Genomic DNA, 20,646 nt, shown 5'->3' with positions numbered 1-20,646 from the left:
ATTCAGTCATATACACATTCACTTTCCCTGAGCTGAACTTATATCAGTTATGATCTTGACAGATTTGTGAAGTCGAAAGGGTATATGTTGGTGTGAACCAGGAATAAAGTCTAATAACTCCAAGCAAATGCTCCAACGCCGTCACATATATACAACCGCCATGCTATAAAAGGGCCAAGGAAGAAAAAAGCAATCAAGATGACTATTCCCATATCTATTCTGCAAAGGAAAAATCCCTTTCGTCCAACCACTGGGCATCGAGAGCGAAAGCGACAAGATCCGCAGTGCAGCACATATCTTTGTGCCCATGTTCAAGGTCTAGGAGCTCAAGAATGGCGTTCAGCCTATCTTCCAATGTTTGCTTGAGCTGCGAGACTTTGTCATAAGTTTCTTCAGCAGATGTCATTTCTTGGCCAGTCTCGCGCTTCTTGCCTGATTTGACTGCTTTACTGATATCTCTATTGGGCGTGCATGGAGCGAGAGGCTGTCGCATGGCCCGACCTGCGGATTTCCGAGTTTCAGGCTTTCTGTTCTTCAGCAGCATTTTGAGAAGAAACCGAAGCCAGACAAGATTCGTCCGGGGAGCATATTCAGCCCAGATCCCGGGCACGTCAGGTGTTTTCTCTGTGTTAAGTGGATCTCCACTATATAATTGAGCCCGCATACTATACGTACGATTAGTACAAATACATCACTTGTATCGAGATTTGTAGGTACACTTACTGCCGGTATGTGTCTCTCAGCAAAGCATCATCTTCGTCATGGCCAATAGCGTCGAAGATCTGCTTTTTATCCAAATCTGAAGATGTGGTTTCCACCAGCTGCGCGGCCTCGTCTATCACCAGTTCGGCACGCGAGAGCGAATAGTCTATGAGAGTCGTCTCAAGTGTGCTAAGACCAAAGCCACTTGAGCAAGACTGATGCATGATTTCCAAGTCAGATGGTGGATCCATACAGCCGTCTGGTCGCGCGCTCCGAATGCAGACATTTCCCAGGTGGAGATCGCGATGCTAATCAAATGTTAGGTATTGCCTGAAGTAAGTGCCGAAGGATGGTATTACCTCGAATAAAGCATATTCCTCAGCGCGAGCCAAAGCCATCGCAACACCCCAAAATATATCGTAGACCTGGAAAATCGACGACCAAGAAAACTTCTCGAGTTCACAACCAGCATCATCCATCTCAACGATACCCCATATCTGTGAGTCAGGGTATGCTCTTTTACTAGATGGGTTCGGATTGAGACAGTCGTCCTTCGTTTTCTTATATTGATCCCATGCTTCTTGGAAGGCCTTTGGAAACCTGCCTTGAACAACATGGATTTCCCTAAACCGGGCAAATCCTGGTATGGGATCCAGATACTTCAACATCTTGATCTCCGCCACGATCTCTTCAATGCTGGTGAATTTCTTTGAACCGGGACCGCTCTGGGCTCGCAAGGGAACAACTTTGAATACACCATCGCCGTATGCCCTGAGGCGCGCTAGCTTGGACTTGGAGATTTCCTTCTCACATACATCCCCCCGCAGTTTGAGCTTATATACCTCTCCGTAAGAGCCTTCTGCTAGTTTCACAACTTCCAACATTTCGCCCGCACGTGCAGCCCACGCATCGAACCTTTGAATACCCTGTGCCGCTACTGGGGACATTGATTCGTTTAGAATAGAGCGGACGTATGAGGTCGCCTTCTCGTTAGACACATAGTCGGATGACACTCGTCGTGACGACTTTTCTTTCTTTGTGTTTCGCTTTGAGGTGGACTTAGAACTTGATGGTTCCGTTGGGGATCCATTCGTCTGCCCCCGAGGCTCATCGGGAATAACCCTTGGGGTTATCCTCACCTCGACCATTGTTTGATATTTTTTCGAAGTTATCGGAGCACTCTTCTGGGGAGTTTCTGCAATTGGCGCCGAATCTGCAAGCGGTACTTGTACGGGCCCGGGTGTCCCATCGGAGATATATGAAGAACTTTCAGTCGAATAATGAATAGTCTCGCCATAGTAATTCTCCCGCTCATTCTTTTCGACAATCCTCTCGGTAATCCGGACTCTCGCTAGCTTTGTCTCGAGACTGGCCACGGCATCTTGAACTCTCTCCACTTCTGCGATCTCCCGAACTTTTGCCGGGCTTCGCTGTTCAAATACTGCTCTCAGTGCGTCTATTTTTCGTTTGCCGTACACTTTTCGTTTCCCGGAGGTGCGTGTGCTGCTTGCTTTTCGCCGTTGTGAGCTGGCATCGTCCACAAATGTTTGGTAAATTGATGCCATGACTGATGATGTGAGTTTGGGGGTGTCTCTTCCCCAGCTAGGGTTCTTGTGGTAGAGTCGCTTGGGAGGTTCTAGGCTATCCCCGAGAACATCGATTCGAACTGACCGAGTCGAGCTGAAGGGACGAAAGGCTCCAGCGATCCATGGCCCGGGGATGTTGACGTTCTTCCTAAAGGAGTTTGGTGTTTGTTACTGGGGAGCCGAAGTATGGGGCTTATGTAAAGATATGCAAGCCAATCACATGCCACTAATGAATTGTTGGTAAAAGGTAGTATTAAGAGGTCCACCTCCTTTATGTCTGCGTTAAGTCTATATAGATTGCTATCTAACTGTGTGGGATTTGAAAAATATCATTGGCGAGCTTCGTGATTTCCTCAACTTCGAACTCTTTCAAGGCCTGTAGTATCCCGTTGATGGTTGTTTGGGGAAGCCCTTCTTTGTTGCGCGAGGAGATGTCGATACCAGCAGGTGTGAAGAGCGTTTTGGCAAAATAAGTGACAATCCACTGGTTGTTATCATCTGTATGGCCGAAGCCAAGGCATTCCCAGTGTGAGCTCGCTATCATCAACCACCCTTTTCCGCGCCAGTCCCAGGCACCTTGATTGCCCGGTGACGGGGTGTCCACGCCGTGAACAGATTTGATCTTGTCAGAGCCGATGGCTTGGTACTGAACAAGATCATCAATTAAAGGCCCGCCGGAAGATTCGGAAGGGAGTAACTTGTAGGTGATGTTGACGTTGCGCTTCCCCTTCCAGAGCGGCAGACTCGAGTGAGTTACATGCCAGGTCCCTATGAGAAAGTCATTGGCCGGCGGCGCATTATTGTTCCCCTTGATCGCATGAATTTTTGGAAGCCCGATGGTAAGGTGGGAACTTGAAGCCATGGGTTCGCTTCACTGCGTAACGGATATGAGAAGATTCAATCCTAGTGGTCCTAGGTGGCCCAAAGTGATGGCATTGGTGGATGTTGAGAGGTGTGGTTCCAACGTTCATCAGAGATTCAGAATAGATCAAGTAATATAGGGACTTCTAAGTTCAAACAGGACTAGCTCAGCGTTGGCACCGAACATGGGGATGCATTTTACCCCGTCGTGAATTCGCGATGTTCAGTGTTCACAATAAGGACGGGTTCATAATTGTTCATTAGAGAATTTAGCCTGCTTTTCTTGAGCCAGTCCGGAGCAGAGGTAATCCGCCTGTACCTTTCCCTTTCGGAGGGGGTCGGATGAAGGTGGAGAGAAGTCATGGCGCCTGAGTCGATCATGAATCATAAGATGCTCTTTGGCCAGCGCGTGGATGCGGAAAAAATGCTCCATAATTGAAGGCTCTGCACAGTGACGTCTTCCCGTTGCTCCGTTCGAGGAATCTCCAACAGTCAAACAAGCACGCGATCCATTTGAAACTCGAAAGACTCAAAAGTAAACAGTCTCTGAGCGAGAAACACTGATAGAATCAACTCGAGAATCGAGACGCGAAAAGGGCCGACTATCGAGTTCGTCGCGTCGATCACGCGAGGTTTGCGGCGTTGCCTCGTTCTTTTGATCCTCGGACCTTTCGTCCCGTCTTTTTCCCTTTTCCTTTTTCTTATCGTCGCCCCCCACAGGAGAAAGAAAGCGTCGTCCCTTTCGAGTTGGGCCATCATCACCTCATCCCTCTTCAACCTCATCAGCGCCTTCGAGGCTGACTATCGCATTTATCTTCCCTGGCCCGTTTGATGTGTTGCTCGTTAAGTCCATAACCTCAATGATCTGCGATGGCGTTCAACTTCAACTGGTCGCCGCTGACCGCGGACGCGAATTTTTACACCCGCGCCCAGGACCTTCTGACGGCCGCTCTCAATAAGTCGCCCAAACCCCCGATCATTGTAGACGATATCATCGTCACGGAACTCAATCTTGGATCTATCCCGCCCGAGTTGGAAATACTGGAAATTGGGGATTTGGCCGAGGATCGGTTTCGGGGCATCTTCAAGATGTCCTACACGGGCGACGCCTTCCTGACTCTCAAGACTCGAGTCCAAGCGAATCCTCTCAATACGTATCTCCTCACGCGACCGTCCTTTGCATCGCCATTGCCGCTTGCTGCAGCGTGAGTAGCCAACCGACCTTCCCGTATATCGCGGATTCTGACTTTCTGCTTGAATCTAGGACGCCGCTTACCATCCCTCTGCAAATCACCCTATCCGATTTCAAACTCTCCGGCTTCGTGGTGTTGGTATTCTCAAAACAAAAGGGAATTACGGTGGTGTTTCGGAACGATCCACTAGAGTCGCTTAAGGTTTCATCTACGTTTGATTCGATCCCGTTCGTTCGTGACTTTCTCCAAAAGGAAATAGAAGGCCAACTTCGAATCTTGTTTATGGATGAACTTCCCGCTATCATTCATCGCCTTTCGCTTCGATTATGGGTCCCGGAATATCGAAGTGGAGAGGAACTGGAGACTCAAGCAACCACTGCTACTGCAGAAGGTCCTGGGCAAGATCCTTTGGCCAGTCCTCCGCAAGATCCAGTGGATGCCCTGGGTAATGCTTTGAACGAAACGGAGATTGCTTCGCTATCTCTTGACTCTTCGGTGGAAACACACTCGTTGTTCTCCCAGAAGAACCTTTTGCGACTCGGTGCGCTCACTGATTCTCAGCGGACATTATCGCTCTTCACTCCATCTATACGGGAAGTCGTGTACCGCGCATGGACGTCTCCTTCCGATGCAGGGGATGCTACTGCAAGTGTCATGTATCCAGCAAGCCCCGCCCTCTCCCGGACCCATTCCCAGATTGGGAACATGTCATCCTCCTTCCCAGATACGGCCAGCATGATATCGTCGCAAACCCGATCCACGACTTCCACACACACTTATAGTAGTTATGGCTTAAGCATGGGGGCCAGCAGGCACTCCAAGGCGCATTCGAGAAAGCGAAAGAAGCGCGTCGTGGACCTGCGGCGTCCTAAGACAACGGATGATGCCGCGAGTGTTAGCGATGAGAGTGCCTTTACCGAATCTACCAGTGCTCCATCTGTGTACTCGGCCCCCCTTCCCATTGTGAGGGAACAAGTTGATGATCCAGTGACCCCGCCTTTATCCCCTGAGACCGGCCTGCATCTTCCAGCTATCCCAGAAAGGCACCGCATGAGTCTCTCGAGACCCGGTCCTCGCCGTCTGACCGATATCTACGGTCAACCCGGGGAAGCATCATCCTCAGCTGAGCCCTACCGCAATTCGGAAGTTATCGATGTGGACGCGACACCAAAAGGAACCTTGCGCTCGCACGTCGGCCCTGAAAGGCTTGAGGCTGGGCTTCAGAGACAATTACCTTCCGCTGCGCTCCCTTTTACTGATGAGAAAGCAAACTCCAGTGCCGTTGATCAAGCCCTAGTGGAAAGGCTGGCAGGAGAAATTGCGCGCCGCATGCGCGAGGAAAAAATATCCAACCCTAATTCCTGCAGTCCTTTCTGGGACCGCCTGAGTCATGAGGAAACTCCTCCCCCGGCCTACGGCCATTGAAATTATCTGTACTATGTTTAAGCGCTTGATTGCGCCAGGTCGCCCGTCCGCGCCGTCCGCTCTCTTACTCTTTTCTGGTTCCCCCTTCTGCTTTGTCAGCCAGCTGGCCTGGGACATTTGACGACCGTTATGAGAATACTGTTTAATCATTGTTGGTCCAGACAAGGATCTTGGGGTTTGGTTCGCAGCGTGTTAGAATTTCTTTGAGGTCTGGGCTGTACTGCTAAAAAATTTCCCTGGCGTTTACTCTTGTTTGATCGTGTCTTTTCTGTGCAGGATACCACTTCTCTCACTATTTTCGCGAGCCTTTCCTCGGTTATTCGCTTGATCGTCTGTTTTTAGTCTAGTGGATTGGTTGGGACGAACGAGCAGAAGGAGGGCTTTTTCGAGTTGGCCTGCATGGAACTTCGCTATTGAAATTATCATAGCAATCATGACATTCATCAGCTTCTATCTCTCAACTTCATCTCCATATCTCGATCATTCTTGGCTGCTGTGTCAATGGTCGACGAGAGCTTACGGCTCCACTAAACTAGGCTCTCTCCGATCTGGCTCTGCGGCGAACGTCAATTAATTATGCCACCCGAACCAACTTACCTTGCCTCCCCCATCGCCCCGGGTTTCCCTCTCTTTTCTCTTCCCCCCCAGGCCACCTTTGCAGATTCACGCATCGCGACAGCCTCCTCCCCGGGTCAATTTTTCCACCTTTGCCCGAATTGTCCGTTTGCAATGGCGGGAGTTTTCAAGAACGTCTTTGGCTCCCAGCCCAGCTCCGCCGCACTCGAGGATGGTGGTAAGTTCTGTGCCTCGCTTGCTTTTCGTCGTCGATTAAATACCCCCAAAGCTCCCTAGCTAATGTCCATTTTGCGCCGTTAGATTTTGCCGACTTCGTCAAGGCGCCTGAATCTTCACCCGCCCCTATCGTAGACTCGCCCTCAACGCCGCTGGGTCATACTGGGGTCACTCCCGTTCCTTATACGAAATGGTACCGCGTCTGGGAGCGCACATCCCCCAAGGACTTTATGCAAGAGGCCATGGTTCTGCCAATTATCCTATTAATTGTCCTGTTCCACTTCTGGGGGACTCGTAAGAACCGACGACGGGCCAAAGAGTGGGCCACTGCCCATGCCTCCGCTCTACGAAACGAGTTCGCGGTCGTTGGATTCGATGGCATTCAAAAATCAGACGACTCTTCCGTGGCCTTGGACGACTCAATTTTGAAAGAGAAGTCTGCCCAGGAGTTTTCCGCCTACGCGACTGGTCGCCAGAACGTTGCATTTGTCGATGTAGTGATCAAGATGCCAAAGCGCGCCAATCCGGTGACCTACTGGATGGATCAGGTGTTTGCCTTCTTCTTTGACAGCTGGCCCTCCCCGGAGGAGTCTTACCAGGCTACCGCATACACCTTCGATGGAAAGGAGAAGGACTTGGTTCCGGTACCTGGCAAGGATACTTCTTCTTTGAAGGTGAACAACTCAACTCATGATGGCTTTATCTGGGCGATTGTACACAAGAATGAGATGAAGAATTTCCGCAACGATAGATATGATGCGTCTATGACTTTCACCAAGGACAATGCGAAGCTACCCCAGTGGGTGACTGTCATGACGGAGAGCGCCGAAATCACCGATACCCTCCTCACCACGGAGCTGATCCAGGCTGTGGAACAGGCAGGGAACAGCTTCAAATACCTGATTGTTACCGATCAGCCCACGGACAAGCCTACAAAGTACGTTCACTCAGCTTTCTATATTTCTTATACAACCATCTAATATCTTTGCCATTAGGATCGAGGAAACCACTCCTCGCAAGCGCATTCAGCTCTGCTTGAATCTTGCGTCATCTGCCTCCGGCTACGCCAACTCCCTGGCTTTGTTCACTCAATTCCTTCGCTTTCCGGATAGACTCGTAACTCTTGGGCATTTCCGTCCCGAGGTTATGCGCAAAATCAGGAATGTGCGCGAGGAGGAGATCAAGAAACTGCGTCGCATTGATGAGCAAGAGAAGGCCGAGGAGCGCAAGCTCGCGGCGGAGAAGTTGAAGAAGGAGGAGCGAGAGCGCATTCTTCGCGGCATGACTGCCGAGGAACAGCGCAAATACCTCGAGCGTGAACGCGACAAGGAGCAGAGACGCACCATGAAGCGGAGCACCAGACGGGCTTAGACTTGTTCAGAAGGACGACAGAACGACAGAGAAGCGGAGCAGTCAGATGCGGCTGAGGGGAAATGCTCTCGAATTGTAATGCTGTTTATACCTTCATGTATAATGTATTGATACGCTATTTGAGGGAAAGACGAGGGTGGTCAGGACTTCTATATGAGGTGGAGGATTAGTGCATTGCGTTGGCTACGGGAGCCTGTGATTGACTTTCAAATTTTAATCCGAATAATTTTCGCCTTGAAGCGAGCGCATTCTTAATTTTATAGCCAGTAACATAATCAAGTCCATTGTGCCGTTCCAAGCCTGATTCTCCAAGCCCAACATGGTATCTTGTCTAGCAATCACGTGACAAGACTGGGTTTTCCGGCGCCGACTTTCTTTTTCAGTTGCGCTTTCCGCGAGAATTATCTAGTCGAGCGAGACCCTCACCTCCGCCCTCTGCCTCCTCGATTCTACCATTGCCTTTTTGTTTTAGCCTCCAATTACACCTCCATCATGTCAATCTCCGCCCAGGCTGCAGCTCGATGCTGCAGACAGCTCGTCCGCCCATCCGCTTCCCTTCGCATTTCCGCTACATATCAACAGACAGTTAGCCGGAGGTGGCAGTCCACGGAGGCCGCTCCTGCTGCTCCTACCAACCCAAAGATCACCCAGATTGTCGACCAGATTAGCCAATTGAACTTGTTAGAAACGGCTGATCTCGTTGCTAGCCTGAAGGTTCGTCTACCTAACATCCAGACAGATATAGGATACTCATCTCTCGCACTGTCATTGTGCCCCCGCGTTATTCAATGTACAACACAATATGTTTCTCCTGTACTAACTTATTCTTCCCTTATAGTCTCGCCTAAACATCCCCGACCTCCCCGTCGGCGGCTTCGCTATGGCCCCCGGTGCCACCCCCGGCGCCGCTGCCGCTGCTGAAGAAGAGGAGGCCGCTCCCCCACCACAGGAGAAGACTTTGTTCAACCTGAAGCTTGAGGCTGTTGAGGCCTCGTCGAAGGCTAAGGTCATTAAGGAGGTCAAGACACTCCTCGGACTTTCGCTCGTTGACAGCAAGAAGTTCGTCGAGTCCGTGCCGAAGGTACTCAAGGAGTCTGTACCGAAGGAGGAGGCTGAGAAGATCATTGAGACCCTGAAGGCTGTTGGGGGTAAGGCTATCATGGAGTAGATTATGGGATTCTATGGGAGTTCCGCGTGAAGGCGATTGCCTGATACCTGGATACGGAGCCTGGGGTTTCCTTCCGCCCTTGAACCTTCTGCGTGGAAGTGGTTGAGGCATTGGCCTGTATCGGACTGCTATCCCTTAGCTGCTGCTGCCATCCTGCTTTTTGGTAGATGCGATTTTTTTTCTTTTTATTGTCATATATCTGATCTCGGTTCCGAGGGTGTTTTGATAACTTGACCGGAGAGCGGGAGGCAGGCAGCGAATGTACATTATCATCTGTCATCTATTTGTTTAGACTGGACTATCATGGTCAAAATAAGCTTCTACTCTCTGTGTGTAAGGTGCAAGCTTGTTAGGTCATTGGTTTTGTCGTGAGTCTTGCAGTGGTCTGGCAAGTTCTCAAGATCAACGCATCCGAGGAATTTCTTCCGCCGCAAAGTCCTCTTCCTCCTGAATATCAGCAACAACCAATGTCCCGAACGCGCCCTCCAAACCTCCAGAAATGGAGCTCATTGCATTGTCGCTCGAATCTCCTCTCCGTACGACAGATCCGTCCCTCAATTTCCGGCTCAGTTGACATTCTCCGTCGCAACAGCCGCAATAATCAACAACCCTTCCACTCCACCACAACCTGCTACGCCGCACCGGTGCGATCACCTGCTGCTCAACGAGCACAACAACGTCCAAATGTAGTACGAAGGACCAGATCAATCTTCCCAGGCGATGAACGCGCCGGACTGGGCTCAGCAGGCACACTTAACTCGAAGCTCCGAATCCTTGAAAAGACCGGACTAGGACTCATGACCGAGATGCTGAAAGACGGAATAATTGATAAATCAGTCACGCCAACAAAGTTCAAGCATGTCACCAAGGCCCTTTTGGGTAATGCGCTATGCGGGCCGCCGTCAAGAGAGGGTATTGATGGAATTGCGAGGGGTACGTTTTCCTCTCGTCCCTCTTAATCTTGATTCTGTTCGTATCAACGCTAACGAGGTAATTGGACTACAGATTCCGGATTGGATGTCGACACCATCTTTGAGATCGGACGCGCAATTACCCGCGACGACAAGGCCTTGTCGCACTGGATCATAACAGCATGTACTCTCGCCGGCGCGAAAATGGCTCTCTTCCTCACGGCAACACAGTACCTCCGGGGCTGCCACGACCAGTCCAGCGTCCTCTACGCTACTTCCACTACCTCGCCCGCGCGTACTTCTTTTCTCGACCAGATCCAGGCGCTCGCTACGCAGTCTGACCCCGAAGGCGTAGACAACCGTGACCCGCGCGCAATGCTTATCCACGCCAAGGTGCTCGGCTTACAGAGGAGATTCACGGGGGCTCTTGCGCTTGTCGAGGAGGTCATTGGGCGGATTCATCCGACCCGTATGGAGATGAAGGCAAACAAAGAGTTAACGGTCTCGTCGAGGATCGAGCCGCCCTGGGAACTGTATCTGTGGTTGAAGCGCGCGTCGAAGGGAGCTACCAAGGGCAAACCAAGTGGCTACGACAGGGGCGAGCGCCTCAATGACCTGACCGAACAGGACATCGACGTGCTACGCCGTGGAGCGGTAGATTTCATGGATCCGGTCGCACTGAGTCTCTACGCAGATGTCATGAGGCAACAGGGCGATACCAAGAAGTACGAAGAGTACATGGGTAAAGCAGCTGCTGCAGGAAACAGAGACGCCAGTCGCAAAATCGCCAATTTGTACTTCCTCATCTTTTCACAGCAACACCCCCGACCTGGGGAGAGCATTGCAAACCTGGACGCCGACCTGACGGCTGCAGAGAAACCCAAAGGCTTCTTGGCTAGAACATTATCATATTTCAGGCCCCGCCCACTCCTCGAATATCGTGGTCTAGCTATGGAATGGTACCGAGTTGCCTGGGCAGCCGGATGTGTTCGGTCGGGGCTGAATCTTGCGATACTTCTTGAACAAGATGGTGACGCCGAGGGCGCCAGTACTATATTAGAAGAGGTTCAAGCGTTAGGAAGAGGGCAACGGGACGTACAGGCGCAGTTGCAGAGACTAGCTGCGAACTTTGTTCTCGGGGAGTCGCAATTACAGTTGAAATATCTGGATCTTTGATGTCTGATAATGGATGCTCGGCTGTCTCCAGCGGTGTGCACGGAGCTCGTTCGCTAAAATTCTTGGAGGCTTGGATCGATGATATCCACTCGTATAGAAAGCATATGTCTGAGCATATATATTGATTTAATGTTTTGTAAGATAGAAAATAGGGCACTATGTTCTACACGGGCAATGCCGCTCAATCGCTCATTTGCTGCGATTCAAAATTTGCAAATATGCAAAACGCCAATGATGAGTACAGTGGGTATGAAATCTAGCCTGCATGGATAATCCAATTTCCGAGAATCAAACGAAACCTCATAGAAATGTCGATAGACCCCAGGGACCATCTGTACTCCACGATAACGCCTCGTCAACCGGTCCGTAGTACGCAGTGACTATGCAATGACAGGAATAGAGTTGTCTATTCCAGAAACAACCTAAGAACACTCAGGACAAGCTGGACAGAGCGGAGAAAGTAGGATAAAAAGAAGAGCTAAAGTGAGAAAGTTCTCAGTCGTCCTCCTGTTGACTTTTTGAGTCGTTCTTTCCCACCCTTCGCCCCTTCCCGATACCTTTGCCTCTTGTTTTGAGCTCCACAAATCCGAGCTCCTTTAGTCTCACTGAAAGAATTGATGAATCAAGCATTCCTGGGAAGTCTTTGGCCGGATAGACACGAAAAGGGTCAGACCATGCTTCGGCAAGGACAGGAAATACCTGTCCCGTGTCTTCTACCATGCCCCAATCCATAAGTCGGAATTGTAGACGGTAAATCCCGGCCGTTCGAACGGAGAGGTCTGAGAAAATGAAAAAGCATGCTGGGGGCCTTGAAGAAGCTGGTCCCTGCGTTTTATGCGCAATTGCTGCCATAGTAGCCTTGCGATTGTCGCTTGAGGGGTGTATCGGAGCGGTATCCGGATCAGGCTCCTCGTCGACGTGAAAGGGCGAAACGAAAGCTTTTCCTGATAATAATGGGGTCGATTGGCCGGGAGCTTTGCTGTCGTCCAAGCCCATATCTGCCGAGCCACGCCAGCGGGATTCGTGCACAGGGTAGAGGAGACACCCAACTGTGAGCCGCGGATCTTGAAGCTTGCCCCTATCCTCCTCTGATTTCGGGTCAAAGTCCGCTAAAAGCAGCTGAATTATTGGAGGCGGGTCCACAGGTCGTCTATCTCTATCACCAGCACCGCAAGCACGCGCTGCTATCGGTTGCTGTCTAATATGAAGACGGTGACGGAAGGAGCTTGCTGCTCGCGGCTGTGGAGGAGGAGAGGGAGTTGGTGAATGGTGAAGAAGTCTCTCAAATCCCGATGGCACACCGGCGGTAGCCTGCCGTTGATGTATTGGGATCTGGTACATCGGCGCGGAGTTTATTGCAGAGTATATCCCAGGGCTTCTATCGGAATGCACGGGACTCGGAATCGTCGCAGAGCTACTACTATATCTGGGCGCCACGTATTAGATCCATTGTCTTCGAAAGTCTGAGGTCAACAACTCGCCACGGGCGACTGGCATCGCAAGTGACTGAAGGGGAAGCAGTGAGAGACAGAATCCAACATGAGGTTCTGAGCGACAGAACGTTATTAAGAAAAAAGGGTCATTACTGGGAATCCACGTCGTTTATACGACCAATTGAGCCGACAGAGCCACGACCACGACCTGACGTCTCAAAATATGAGCTTGGTGGCGGCGCATACTCTAAGTTCCTGGCTGCACTCGATCGCTGTATGCTATATTGCGCCAGAGACCCGGCAGCTGTTGGGGGATAGCGGTACCTCGAATCGCTTCCACTATCCCATGCCCGGCCATGCACTGAAACTCCAGGAAGGCTCGCATTTTGGACCAGTGCCGGCTCCTGGCTTTGACCATCAGGTAAAAGGAAGCGCGGAGGAGATTGCGCGGGGTAGCGGGAAATCAGACTTGCTGTCTGCGCTTGACGGTCTTCATCAGGAGCATGAGCTCTGTTGTTGGCGTATCCGCCCTCTGATATATATGTCCATTGCTGAAACGGCCCGCCAGACATCTGGAGACTGGTTTTACAAGCTGGAGCGGCTGTATCCGTAGTGCGCGCAAATCTATGCTGCAGACGAGAAGAGTCGGCGTGTTGGGATCTCGAAAAGGTAGTCATCAATCAAGCACGAAGGCGTAAATACGCGACAATGGTGATGTACAAAGAGAAACGCTTTTGGATAGCCCGGCGTTCAAGTCTAGAGTCACCACCAGGAGCAGCATGGAGGTAATAGACAGAGGCACAGGTGAGGAGAAAAAGGAACACTGTCGTGAGAAAGTTAAGATCAAGGCGTTACACCTGGTAATATGAGCCTCGAGACTTTGGCGGGCATTATCCTATTGAGGTGAAGATTCCAGCCAGATGACACTGAGGCGGGTAGTATGCATCTGTGGTTGCTTTGAACGGCCCCTCGACCACAAGCTGATTGTTGGGTACAAGTGTCAAAGACAGGATGGCGTTTGGTACGATAATAAGAGACAGTATGAGGGTGTGGGGTCGGTGAGAGACGACATCAGAGTGGTTGGAAGGGGTGTCTGCAACTAAATAATAATAATAATGAATGTTTTTGGAAAGATCGGAGAGAGAACAGGAGCCACTGCTGCAGCAATGGACTATCGTATCCCGCCACAGCTAGCGCTTGAGTTGCGGCCGAGCAAAAACAAATAAAAAAAGAGGGAGAGCACAAGCCAATCTGGGGAAACAGACAGGTACTATTTGTAAGATGTGCGTGTGTGCGTTGAATGAGTGTGTGGCATTGCCCCAACCCTCAACATCCAGCCGCACGCAGTAATACAGCAACTATATTCACGAGCTCATGACCAGAAGCTTCTCCTTTTCTGGCTCTGCTACCCCTTGAACAGACTATAAACGACACAGTCCAATTTCAGCGCGATTCGACCTCTGAGAACCTCGCAGGCCCCTGAGTTGGAAAATTGAGGAGCTACTCCGTACAGCGCAGCTCGAGTGGGCCACCTTGCGTCTTCACAGAAGGACATCAAGGGTGGCACACTCTGTCCTTGAATGAGCGGACGAGTTGAAAGAATGCGTTTTTTTTTTCAAGGTATTTGGCTCAATGATAGGCTGAATCCCACCAAAAAGTGGCCAATCCATGACCGAAGAGCAGTGATTTTGTGATATCCGAAGGATATGGGCCTGTAAATTGATGTATATGCATGGTTTGGGCGCTCTTTGCGCAATCAAACCTCAGAGCATCGAGTTGCTCGGTGATGCGGGAGCTGAAAACGTCGAGCGACTGGTCGTTCCAAGCGACACTCTCGACGCAGGGATTAAGATCCTGGCGAGTCTGAGAAAAAGAAATAAGGAGAAAAGGAAAGATGAGCTCAAGCACTGTGCGCGGGTCATTTTGTGATTGGGCCACTCAGCCACATAGTCTACTCCGGAGTATACACATTGGACATGTCTTCAAAGTCCCTCGCAGATGCCTGCGAAGCCATGGAGAGACCCTATTGAACTGCCGACGCTGGCTAGCCAGCCTGATTTGGATATCAGGATCTGCAGTCAGCTGTTGAAGCCGTTTGTGATATGAACCAGTCCTCGAGTTGAGAACTGTCCCAGAAGAGTCAGGTTCTGACACTCAAAAATAGTACTGTCCACCTATTGATGGTTTGAAGATGTGTCTTGTGTTCTTAGCCGCATTATTGTTTCTGGCGTCCTTTAAGGGCAAGTTGCAAGTATAGCAGTTGTACTTGCAACTTGCCCGAACGTGACTGTCTTCTGACCCTTGTCCAGCTCGGTCCAGCCATGGCAAAATGCAAGTGAGTTCTCTGGAGTAGATCGAGTAACCAACGATTGTAATGGATAGATTGCTATTCGATATTGCATCGGCCATCTCCGTTAATCTCTTATCGAGGTGCATGAAGCAATGCAAGATGACAGAAGAGAACTCCAGGAATTGGGAAACGGCTTCGCAAACCGTGCCGGAAGAAGTCCCGGTAGCGCGAAAGGTTAATCCAGAATCTTGCTCAGGAGTCAAGAAGCCTCAGATCCGTACCTAGCGCTGGGCTGGCGCTCCCGGTTAGCGTGGATAGTGATAATTCTTGATCCTTCAGAGTCCAGACTTGAGAAAGTCGAAGATCGCTCCCGAATCGCCACTATAAAGGTCACTATGACGAAGTAATGCTTATCACCAAAGTCCCATAAATAAAAGGGCGTGTGGCATTATGATCATGCTGTTTGGCACTTCATAAGACGCCAGCCATGCATTAGCACCAACACAGGACCTCGCTTGCATTCGCTTAGCGGCAAACTACTGCATGTGAGTTTGCCTTGTTGACATCGGCTCATCGAGGGTTGATGTATCATCTTGGGCATCGACGCCCCGTCTCGGTCCAAAGTCTAAATATGCTTCAGACAAAGCGAAAGAGCGGCGCCATCAAGCCTCAATTGGGAATCTTCTCCCCGAGTGTACGGGTTGGCCAACTGCTTGTCGATGTGTCGCCAAGTGGGTTCCAGGACAGCGACATTCCCGGAATTTGTGTGTGGGCCTTTGCAGCATTAATGATTATTGGGACTGGTTCTCGACCCAAGTTGTCCGTGCTCGAAGCTAATCTTCTCACGATTGAGCATAACTCCGTGGGTCCTGATGGCGGTGTTCCCAAGACCGGGAAATCCTGAGGTCCGGAGATCAGTTTCAAATACTGTCTGTGAGCGGATACATCTGTGAGCTCTATTCACTGGACGAAAGCGACACCAATCCCAAAACTTAAATCCTACCATCACCGCTGAGAGTCAACCGTCTTGGCGACAGTCAGTCAGCACGAATCATAACAAGAGCCATGTTTTCGGAACTGTGCGGTGAAGGTGTTTCGCTGGTAGGCGACGGGTAAGTTAAGATTCGATGGAAAAAAAAGAGGCAGGAGTTGGTCAAGTGACCTTTGATGCTGCTGCCTTAGGCCTGCCCGCAATGCCATCGTATTATGTCAAACAATAACCATACTATCTACATCAACATCTGTTGTTTCGTGCTCTGGCCTAGTAATATTGTTTCCTGCTAACTGATACTCACAGAGCAGCGACGGCCTCCTCCAAGTTCAGCAGACTCACAGTTACCTTGTTCTGCTCCCCAAGAAGTACTCCAGCACCATGCAATAACAGGAATCGAGGATCCTCTTTAAGGATACGCAAAGCCCTGGTATAACTATGCGGCTCTGGAGTGGGGACCTCAGTCCATTCGCCCTCGCCCAGTGCTTGATTGATAAACACAGCATCCTGTGTGCCTGAGCTAACCACAATGGTACCATTCTTGCCTCCCCAGGGCGTCCAGACCACATACGGGGACGAAGTTGGGATTGTCCCGCTAGACACAACAAGCTCATGGTGTTCTGCGTCAATGAATCCTTCGGGGTCGGCGCTGATGCGGTAGTACAGGGGGAATGAATAATCGGAGGTGTTGAAGAAGGAGCCGTATTCATAGATGTAGAAGTATTTGCCATTGGGGAGCTATATAATGTTAGATCTTGCTTTGGGGTACGGAACAGGGCAGTACCTTGGTAACCACTGGCATTCCAGGTCTATCTGTGTAGGTCGGGTAGGCGCTATCACATATTAACAGAGGTTCGTTCTTGAGTACAGGAAACCTTACACATCGTCAACCGGAGGGCCCCAGTTAAGAAGGTCATCTGTGACCTGGTGGGAAAGCTTTTGGCCGTGGGTGGCATTGTCTCTCTGATCCGCATAGTAGCAAATCAATTTGCCTTTGCTATTATTCCGTGAACAGTGGTTAGAATCACACTTAACAAACAGAAGCACAGCAGAGAAAAGAGCAGGTATCAGGCTTACTGTGCGAGAAGGAATGGCTCCCATACAGGAGTCAGCCCATTGTTAGGAATCGCCTCTCCACCAGCGGCAATGTGGCTTAAAAACTTCCATGTGCGACCCTTGTCCTGCGACGCATAGAGACCAATCTCAGTCGAGCTCAAATCCGTTGGGATGCTGCTCCCTGCCAGCAACAGTGTTCCGGCGCGGAAGCGACCAACGCGCTCAGGAAGATAGTATAAGAATGGCTGATAGCGGAGACCAAAGCCGTTGGCTGTATCATGGACCCGGGAGATCTCGGTCCATGTCTCGCCATAATCGGATGAACGATAGATGGGGAAGTAAACTGCCGGTGGCTCAGGCGAGTAGTTCTCCCAAGTGGCTAGGAGGTCGCCGTTGGGTAATTGCTCATTGCGCGCGTAGAGAGTGCGTGGAATGGTATAGTTGCGTGGCGGGTCAAAGATGACGACTTCAGAATAGGGCTCTGGGTGCTTGGGCCGGGGATGTGCAGTCACTGCGGTTATCGCAACTGCGAGTGGAAGAAAACGGAGGATATGCATTGTGGCTAGGCAACGGAGACCAGTTCTCCAATATTGGACCCAATTGAAGAATCCTGGGTTGATCACCAGCTATTTGAACAATTGAGGGCTTTAAATAGCTTGAATGTTGTACTCCGTAGAGGCTCCGCGTCGGAGCTTCATCCCGCCGGAGTTATGACGAAGGCGGCCATTGTGCCTGGAGAAGTGTGAATCATGAAAGGGATTCCCGAAAGTTTCCTTACCATGTAATAATGCACCACATGGGGACCGGGGGGACCAAAGAGGGAGTCTGCCATCGAAGCCCAGCGAAGACCGCTATTATACCCAATTGGGAAGGACTGAGTCGTACCATCAGACCCATAATATTTGCACAAAGAGTGCGAGATCGGCAGTGCCAATGGCCACCATGCTAAGTCTGGGGAAAATGCGGAGGAGCCGAAACCAAGCTAAGTCTTGTCCCGGCGGCGTTTCCATCAATCACGGAAGGATCCTTGGCTCGAGAATCCAGCTTGAAGTCAGCGATGTCTTCACGAGATTATAGCATGAAGGCTGCTGTCCGATCGGGGTAGACATGTCGTTTATCGACAGCCTTTTGCAACTCCAACTTTCAAACTCGCAAAATTTCCTCAAACGAGCAGGGCCAGACATTAGCCAACCTTGTCCATGGCAACACAATGTGCTGCAGCCCCTTCTAGACCGTGAGGGGTGGCAGCTCTCGGGCCAACGACCGATCGAATAATAGAGGAAGAAGAACAGCTTGAAAAATGCGGGCCCCCACGCTTTATGGGGTCTCTGGGTTTCCAGAGAGCTCCTTCGCTGGTTGTTCGTCGAGGTCGGTGCCAGAGGACGAGAAATGAGGAGAAGAGAAAAAAGAAAGAGGAGGCACGTCTTTTTCTCCAAAGCCCAACATCACATGAGGACAGCAAAAGAGGGGTCAGCAACACAACAGCGCAGTCCTTTTAAGAATGTGCTCTGCTTTCACACGCATCTCCTTAGCAATGCCTGAAAGTGTTGTCCAAGTTAAACCTGCATCATGACCGAAATACCCCAAGTTCAGACCGTTGCGCTTGTCCGCGAGCTTGGTGGTCCTGTCGAGTTCGTCGAGGACTATCCAGTTCCTACTCCCAAGACCGACGAAGTTTTGGCTAAGATTCTGTACACTGGGGTGTGCCAAAGTGGTAAGCATCGATCGTTTCCCTCAAATCCGGTTGTTCGCAACTGACTGAACGCTAGATCTCCACACGAAGAACGGCACCGCTGCTGGCTCTGACGGGACCCCAATCACAAAGATCAAGCTCCCTCATGTCGGCGGCCATGAAGGCGTTGGGCGTATCATTGCCCTGGGTCCCGGTTGCGGCCCGGACTTGAAAGTCGGAACTCTTGTTGGGATCCGCTTCTCCAGCCGTATCTGCAGACGATGCGAGTTCTGCCTCGCGGGAACAGAGCAATACTGCTTGAACAGTACCAACCATCTCCACCATGAAGATGGCAGTTTCCAGCAGTACATCGCTCTCGATGCGGACTACCTGACGATTTTACCCGATGATGTTGATCCCAAGGTCGTCGGACCGGTTTTGTGTGCCGGTCTTACTGCGTACAAGGTGAGCCGAACAAACAATCGGCAGAGCCTTCTATACTAATGCTCTACAGGCAGTCTTAGGTGCGAACATCCGCCCAGGGAACTGGCTTGTCGTTGTCGGCGCAGGTGGAGGTCTCGGGCATCTCGCCGGTACGTAGGGTTTCCTCTCCACCAACCTAAACCCTAATTAACTGCATGGATGGCACAGTGCAATATGCCAGGGCTTTTGGCGCCCAAGTAATCGGCGTGGATGCCCCGGACAAGCATGATTTTGTACTCGGCCTCGGAGCCACCGAGTTTGTCGACTTTGTTAACTCAGACCCTATCCAGCGTGTCCACGAAATCACCGGTCTAGGCGCACACGCTGCGGTGGTCACAGCGGGGAGCGCCAAGGCCTTTGCCCATGCTTGTGAGATGCTCCGTGTTGGAGGGACCCTCAGCTGCGTGGGAATTCCGCCTGGACGTCCGGTGCTCGAGACGCCGATCTGCACAATCGTGATCAAGGGACTGAAAGTTAGTGGGAATCTGGTAGGTTCGTTGAAGGAGTGTATGGAGGCGGTTGACCTAGTTCGGCGTGGTATGGTGAAGCCAGAGGTGAAGGTCCGACCATTCAGAGACCTTCCCGCTGTGTATGAAGAGATGGAGAGGGGAGATATTGCAGGGAGGGTTGTGCTGGAGGTTGAGTAAAGAGTATTACTAGTACTACCTAAAGTAGTAGGCTTTCACGCTTGTACCTTCCTCCAGAATTGAGCGACGTCACTACTCCAGTGGATTAGTACTCCGTAGTAGCTTTCCCCACCAGGACAAGACTACCTAGTGTCAGCTCTATTTCAACTGCCACAGCCCTCAGATATTTTTTTGCTTTACTAAACAACCTTCTGAGTAAAATCCCGGTGGTCAACCTTCAAAATGACGGAAACACCCCTTCCCACTGCTAGCACCGATGTAAGTTCTCGGTCTCCGCTCTGCTGATATTCACCAATCAAATATACTAACAACAAATCTGCGTAGCCCCGCGAGCTCGCAGCCCTCGAAAGCTCCCCCTCGGCCATCCTCCCAACCTTTACCTCCGAAACCGCTTGGTCGCTAGGCCTCACCCTCCGCTCCCGAATCCTCTCCCTCCCCAGCGCAAACCGCAAACCAGCCCTAATTTCCATTACACTAACGGGCGGCTCCGAGCCCCATGTTGTCTTCCAATGCGCCACGGAACCTGGCACGATCCCCGATAACGAGGTGTGGGTGCGCCGGAAGCGGAACACGGTGCTGCGGTGGGGTGTGTCGAGCTGGCTTATGAGGCAGAAGATGCTGGCTGGTGTGGGAGGGGATGCGAGTGGTGTGGAAGCGGCATTTGTGGGGAAGTATGCGCTGACAAGCTCGAGTGGTGGGAGAGTTGCGGACGAGTTTGCGATTCACGGGGGCGGGTTTCCTGTGAGGGTTAAGGGAGTTGATGGGATTGTGGGTGTTATCGTGGTGAGTGGGTTGAAGCAGGAGGATGATCATCAGGTTATTGTCGAGGTTCTGAGGGAGTTTATCGAACAGGGAGGTCATTAAAGGCAACTTAGAATATTGGCGGCAG

General features: G+C 51.0%; 10 protein-coding genes across 10 annotated transcripts; 5 read left to right on the top strand and 5 right to left on the bottom strand.

Moving 5' to 3' along the window:
* Positions 1 to 214: 214 nt before the first annotated feature.
* On the bottom strand, positions 215 to 2,267 carry BJX68DRAFT_260177 (uncharacterized protein; the record flags this gene model as incomplete). The annotated part of the gene is made up of 3 exons (XM_071043836.1): positions 215 to 665; positions 724 to 1,010; positions 1,062 to 2,267. The coding sequence occupies 3 exons, from the start codon at positions 2,265 to 2,267 to the stop codon at positions 215 to 217; spliced, it is 1,944 nt and encodes a 647-aa protein (XP_070905430.1).
* Positions 2,268 to 2,514: 247 nt separating this feature from the next.
* On the bottom strand, positions 2,515 to 3,273 carry BJX68DRAFT_2365 (uncharacterized protein). The gene has a single exon (XM_071040027.1). It carries the CDS (start codon positions 3,148 to 3,150, stop codon positions 2,593 to 2,595), a length of 558 nt encoding a protein of 185 aa, XP_070905429.1. The 5' UTR covers positions 3,151 to 3,273; the 3' UTR covers positions 2,515 to 2,592.
* Positions 3,274 to 4,019: 746 nt separating this feature from the next.
* Positions 4,020 to 6,130, top strand: BJX68DRAFT_273763 (MDM34 family protein; the record flags this gene model as incomplete). Its single annotated transcript, XM_071047537.1, has 2 exons — positions 4,020 to 4,354; positions 4,414 to 6,130. The coding sequence occupies 2 exons, from the start codon at positions 4,020 to 4,022 to the stop codon at positions 5,765 to 5,767; spliced, it is 1,689 nt and encodes a 562-aa protein (XP_070905428.1). The 3' UTR covers positions 5,768 to 6,130.
* On the bottom strand, positions 5,890 to 6,290 carry BJX68DRAFT_2393 (uncharacterized protein). Its single transcript, XM_071040502.1, has one exon. It carries the CDS (start codon positions 6,209 to 6,211, stop codon positions 6,011 to 6,013), a length of 201 nt encoding a protein of 66 aa, XP_070905427.1. The 5' UTR covers positions 6,212 to 6,290; the 3' UTR covers positions 5,890 to 6,010.
* Positions 6,291 to 6,496: 206 nt separating this feature from the next.
* Positions 6,497 to 7,930, top strand: BJX68DRAFT_260174 (CCDC47 family protein; the record flags this gene model as incomplete). The annotated part of the gene is made up of 3 exons (XM_071043835.1): positions 6,497 to 6,560; positions 6,644 to 7,496; positions 7,555 to 7,930. 3 exons carry the CDS (start codon positions 6,497 to 6,499, stop codon positions 7,928 to 7,930), a joined length of 1,293 nt encoding a protein of 430 aa, XP_070905426.1.
* A 321-nt stretch (positions 7,931 to 8,251) lies between these two features.
* Positions 8,252 to 9,529, top strand: BJX68DRAFT_222294 (mitochondrial 54S ribosomal protein bL12m). Its single transcript, XM_071037960.1, has 2 exons — positions 8,252 to 8,644; positions 8,769 to 9,529. The coding sequence occupies exons 1-2, from the start codon at positions 8,423 to 8,425 to the stop codon at positions 9,096 to 9,098; spliced, it is 552 nt and encodes a 183-aa protein (XP_070905425.1). The 5' UTR covers positions 8,252 to 8,422; the 3' UTR covers positions 9,099 to 9,529.
* A 36-nt stretch (positions 9,530 to 9,565) lies between these two features.
* BJX68DRAFT_260172 (uncharacterized protein) lies at positions 9,566 to 11,185 on the top strand (the record flags this gene model as incomplete). Its single annotated transcript, XM_071043834.1, has 2 exons — positions 9,566 to 10,031; positions 10,104 to 11,185. The coding sequence occupies 2 exons, from the start codon at positions 9,566 to 9,568 to the stop codon at positions 11,183 to 11,185; spliced, it is 1,548 nt and encodes a 515-aa protein (XP_070905424.1).
* Positions 11,156 to 13,829, bottom strand: BJX68DRAFT_222290 (velvet factor family protein). The gene is made up of 2 exons (XM_071037959.1): positions 12,772 to 13,829; positions 11,156 to 12,611 (listed from the first exon to the last, which is right to left on the bottom strand). Exons 1-2 carry the CDS (start codon positions 13,293 to 13,295, stop codon positions 11,681 to 11,683), a joined length of 1,455 nt encoding a protein of 484 aa, XP_070905423.1. The 5' UTR covers positions 13,296 to 13,829; the 3' UTR covers positions 11,156 to 11,680.
* Positions 13,830 to 16,097: 2,268 nt separating this feature from the next.
* Positions 16,098 to 17,512, bottom strand: BJX68DRAFT_273761 (sialidase family protein; the record flags this gene model as incomplete). The annotated part of the gene is made up of 4 exons (XM_071047536.1): positions 16,098 to 16,637; positions 16,684 to 16,732; positions 16,780 to 16,896; positions 16,977 to 17,512. The coding sequence occupies 4 exons, from the start codon at positions 17,510 to 17,512 to the stop codon at positions 16,200 to 16,202; spliced, it is 1,140 nt and encodes a 379-aa protein (XP_070905422.1). The 3' UTR covers positions 16,098 to 16,199.
* A 1,012-nt stretch (positions 17,513 to 18,524) lies between these two features.
* Positions 18,525 to 20,621, top strand: BJX68DRAFT_251425 (chaperonin 10-like protein; the record flags this gene model as incomplete). Its single annotated transcript, XM_071042383.1, has 5 exons — positions 18,525 to 18,669; positions 18,725 to 19,092; positions 19,142 to 19,220; positions 19,279 to 19,493; positions 20,082 to 20,621. The coding sequence occupies 5 exons, from the start codon at positions 18,525 to 18,527 to the stop codon at positions 20,619 to 20,621; spliced, it is 1,347 nt and encodes a 448-aa protein (XP_070905421.1).
* Between the last annotated feature and the right edge of the window lie 25 nt (positions 20,622 to 20,646).

The sequence above is a fragment of the Aspergillus pseudodeflectus genome (assembly GCF_044049435.1).
Source record: "Aspergillus pseudodeflectus strain CBS 756.74 chromosome Unknown BJX68scaffold_1, whole genome shotgun sequence".
In the NCBI taxonomy this organism is placed as follows: Eukaryota; Fungi; Ascomycota; class Eurotiomycetes; order Eurotiales; family Aspergillaceae; genus Aspergillus; species Aspergillus pseudodeflectus.
This window is presented reverse-complemented; position numbering and strand designations above follow the sequence as displayed.

Coding starts and splice junctions, on each gene's coding strand:
- BJX68DRAFT_222294 (XM_071037960.1), top strand. CDS start 8,423: ATGTCAATCTCCGCCCAGGCTGCAGCTCGATGCTGCAGACAGCTCGTC. Junction 8,645..8,768: donor ATCTCGTTGCTAGCCTGAAG/GTTCGTCTACCT, acceptor CTTCCCTTATAG/TCTCGCCTAAACATCCCCGA.
- BJX68DRAFT_222290 (XM_071037959.1), bottom strand. CDS start 13,295: ATGACTACCTTTTCGAGATCCCAACACGCCGACTCTTCTCGTCTGCAG. Junction 12,612..12,771: donor ATAAACGACGTGGATTCCCA/GTAATGACCCTT, acceptor CGTGGCGCCCAG/ATATAGTAGTAGCTCTGCGA.
- BJX68DRAFT_2365 (XM_071040027.1), bottom strand. CDS start 3,150: ATGGCTTCAAGTTCCCACCTTACCATCGGGCTTCCAAAAATTCATGCG.
- BJX68DRAFT_2393 (XM_071040502.1), bottom strand. CDS start 6,211: ATGAATGTCATGATTGCTATGATAATTTCAATAGCGAAGTTCCATGCA.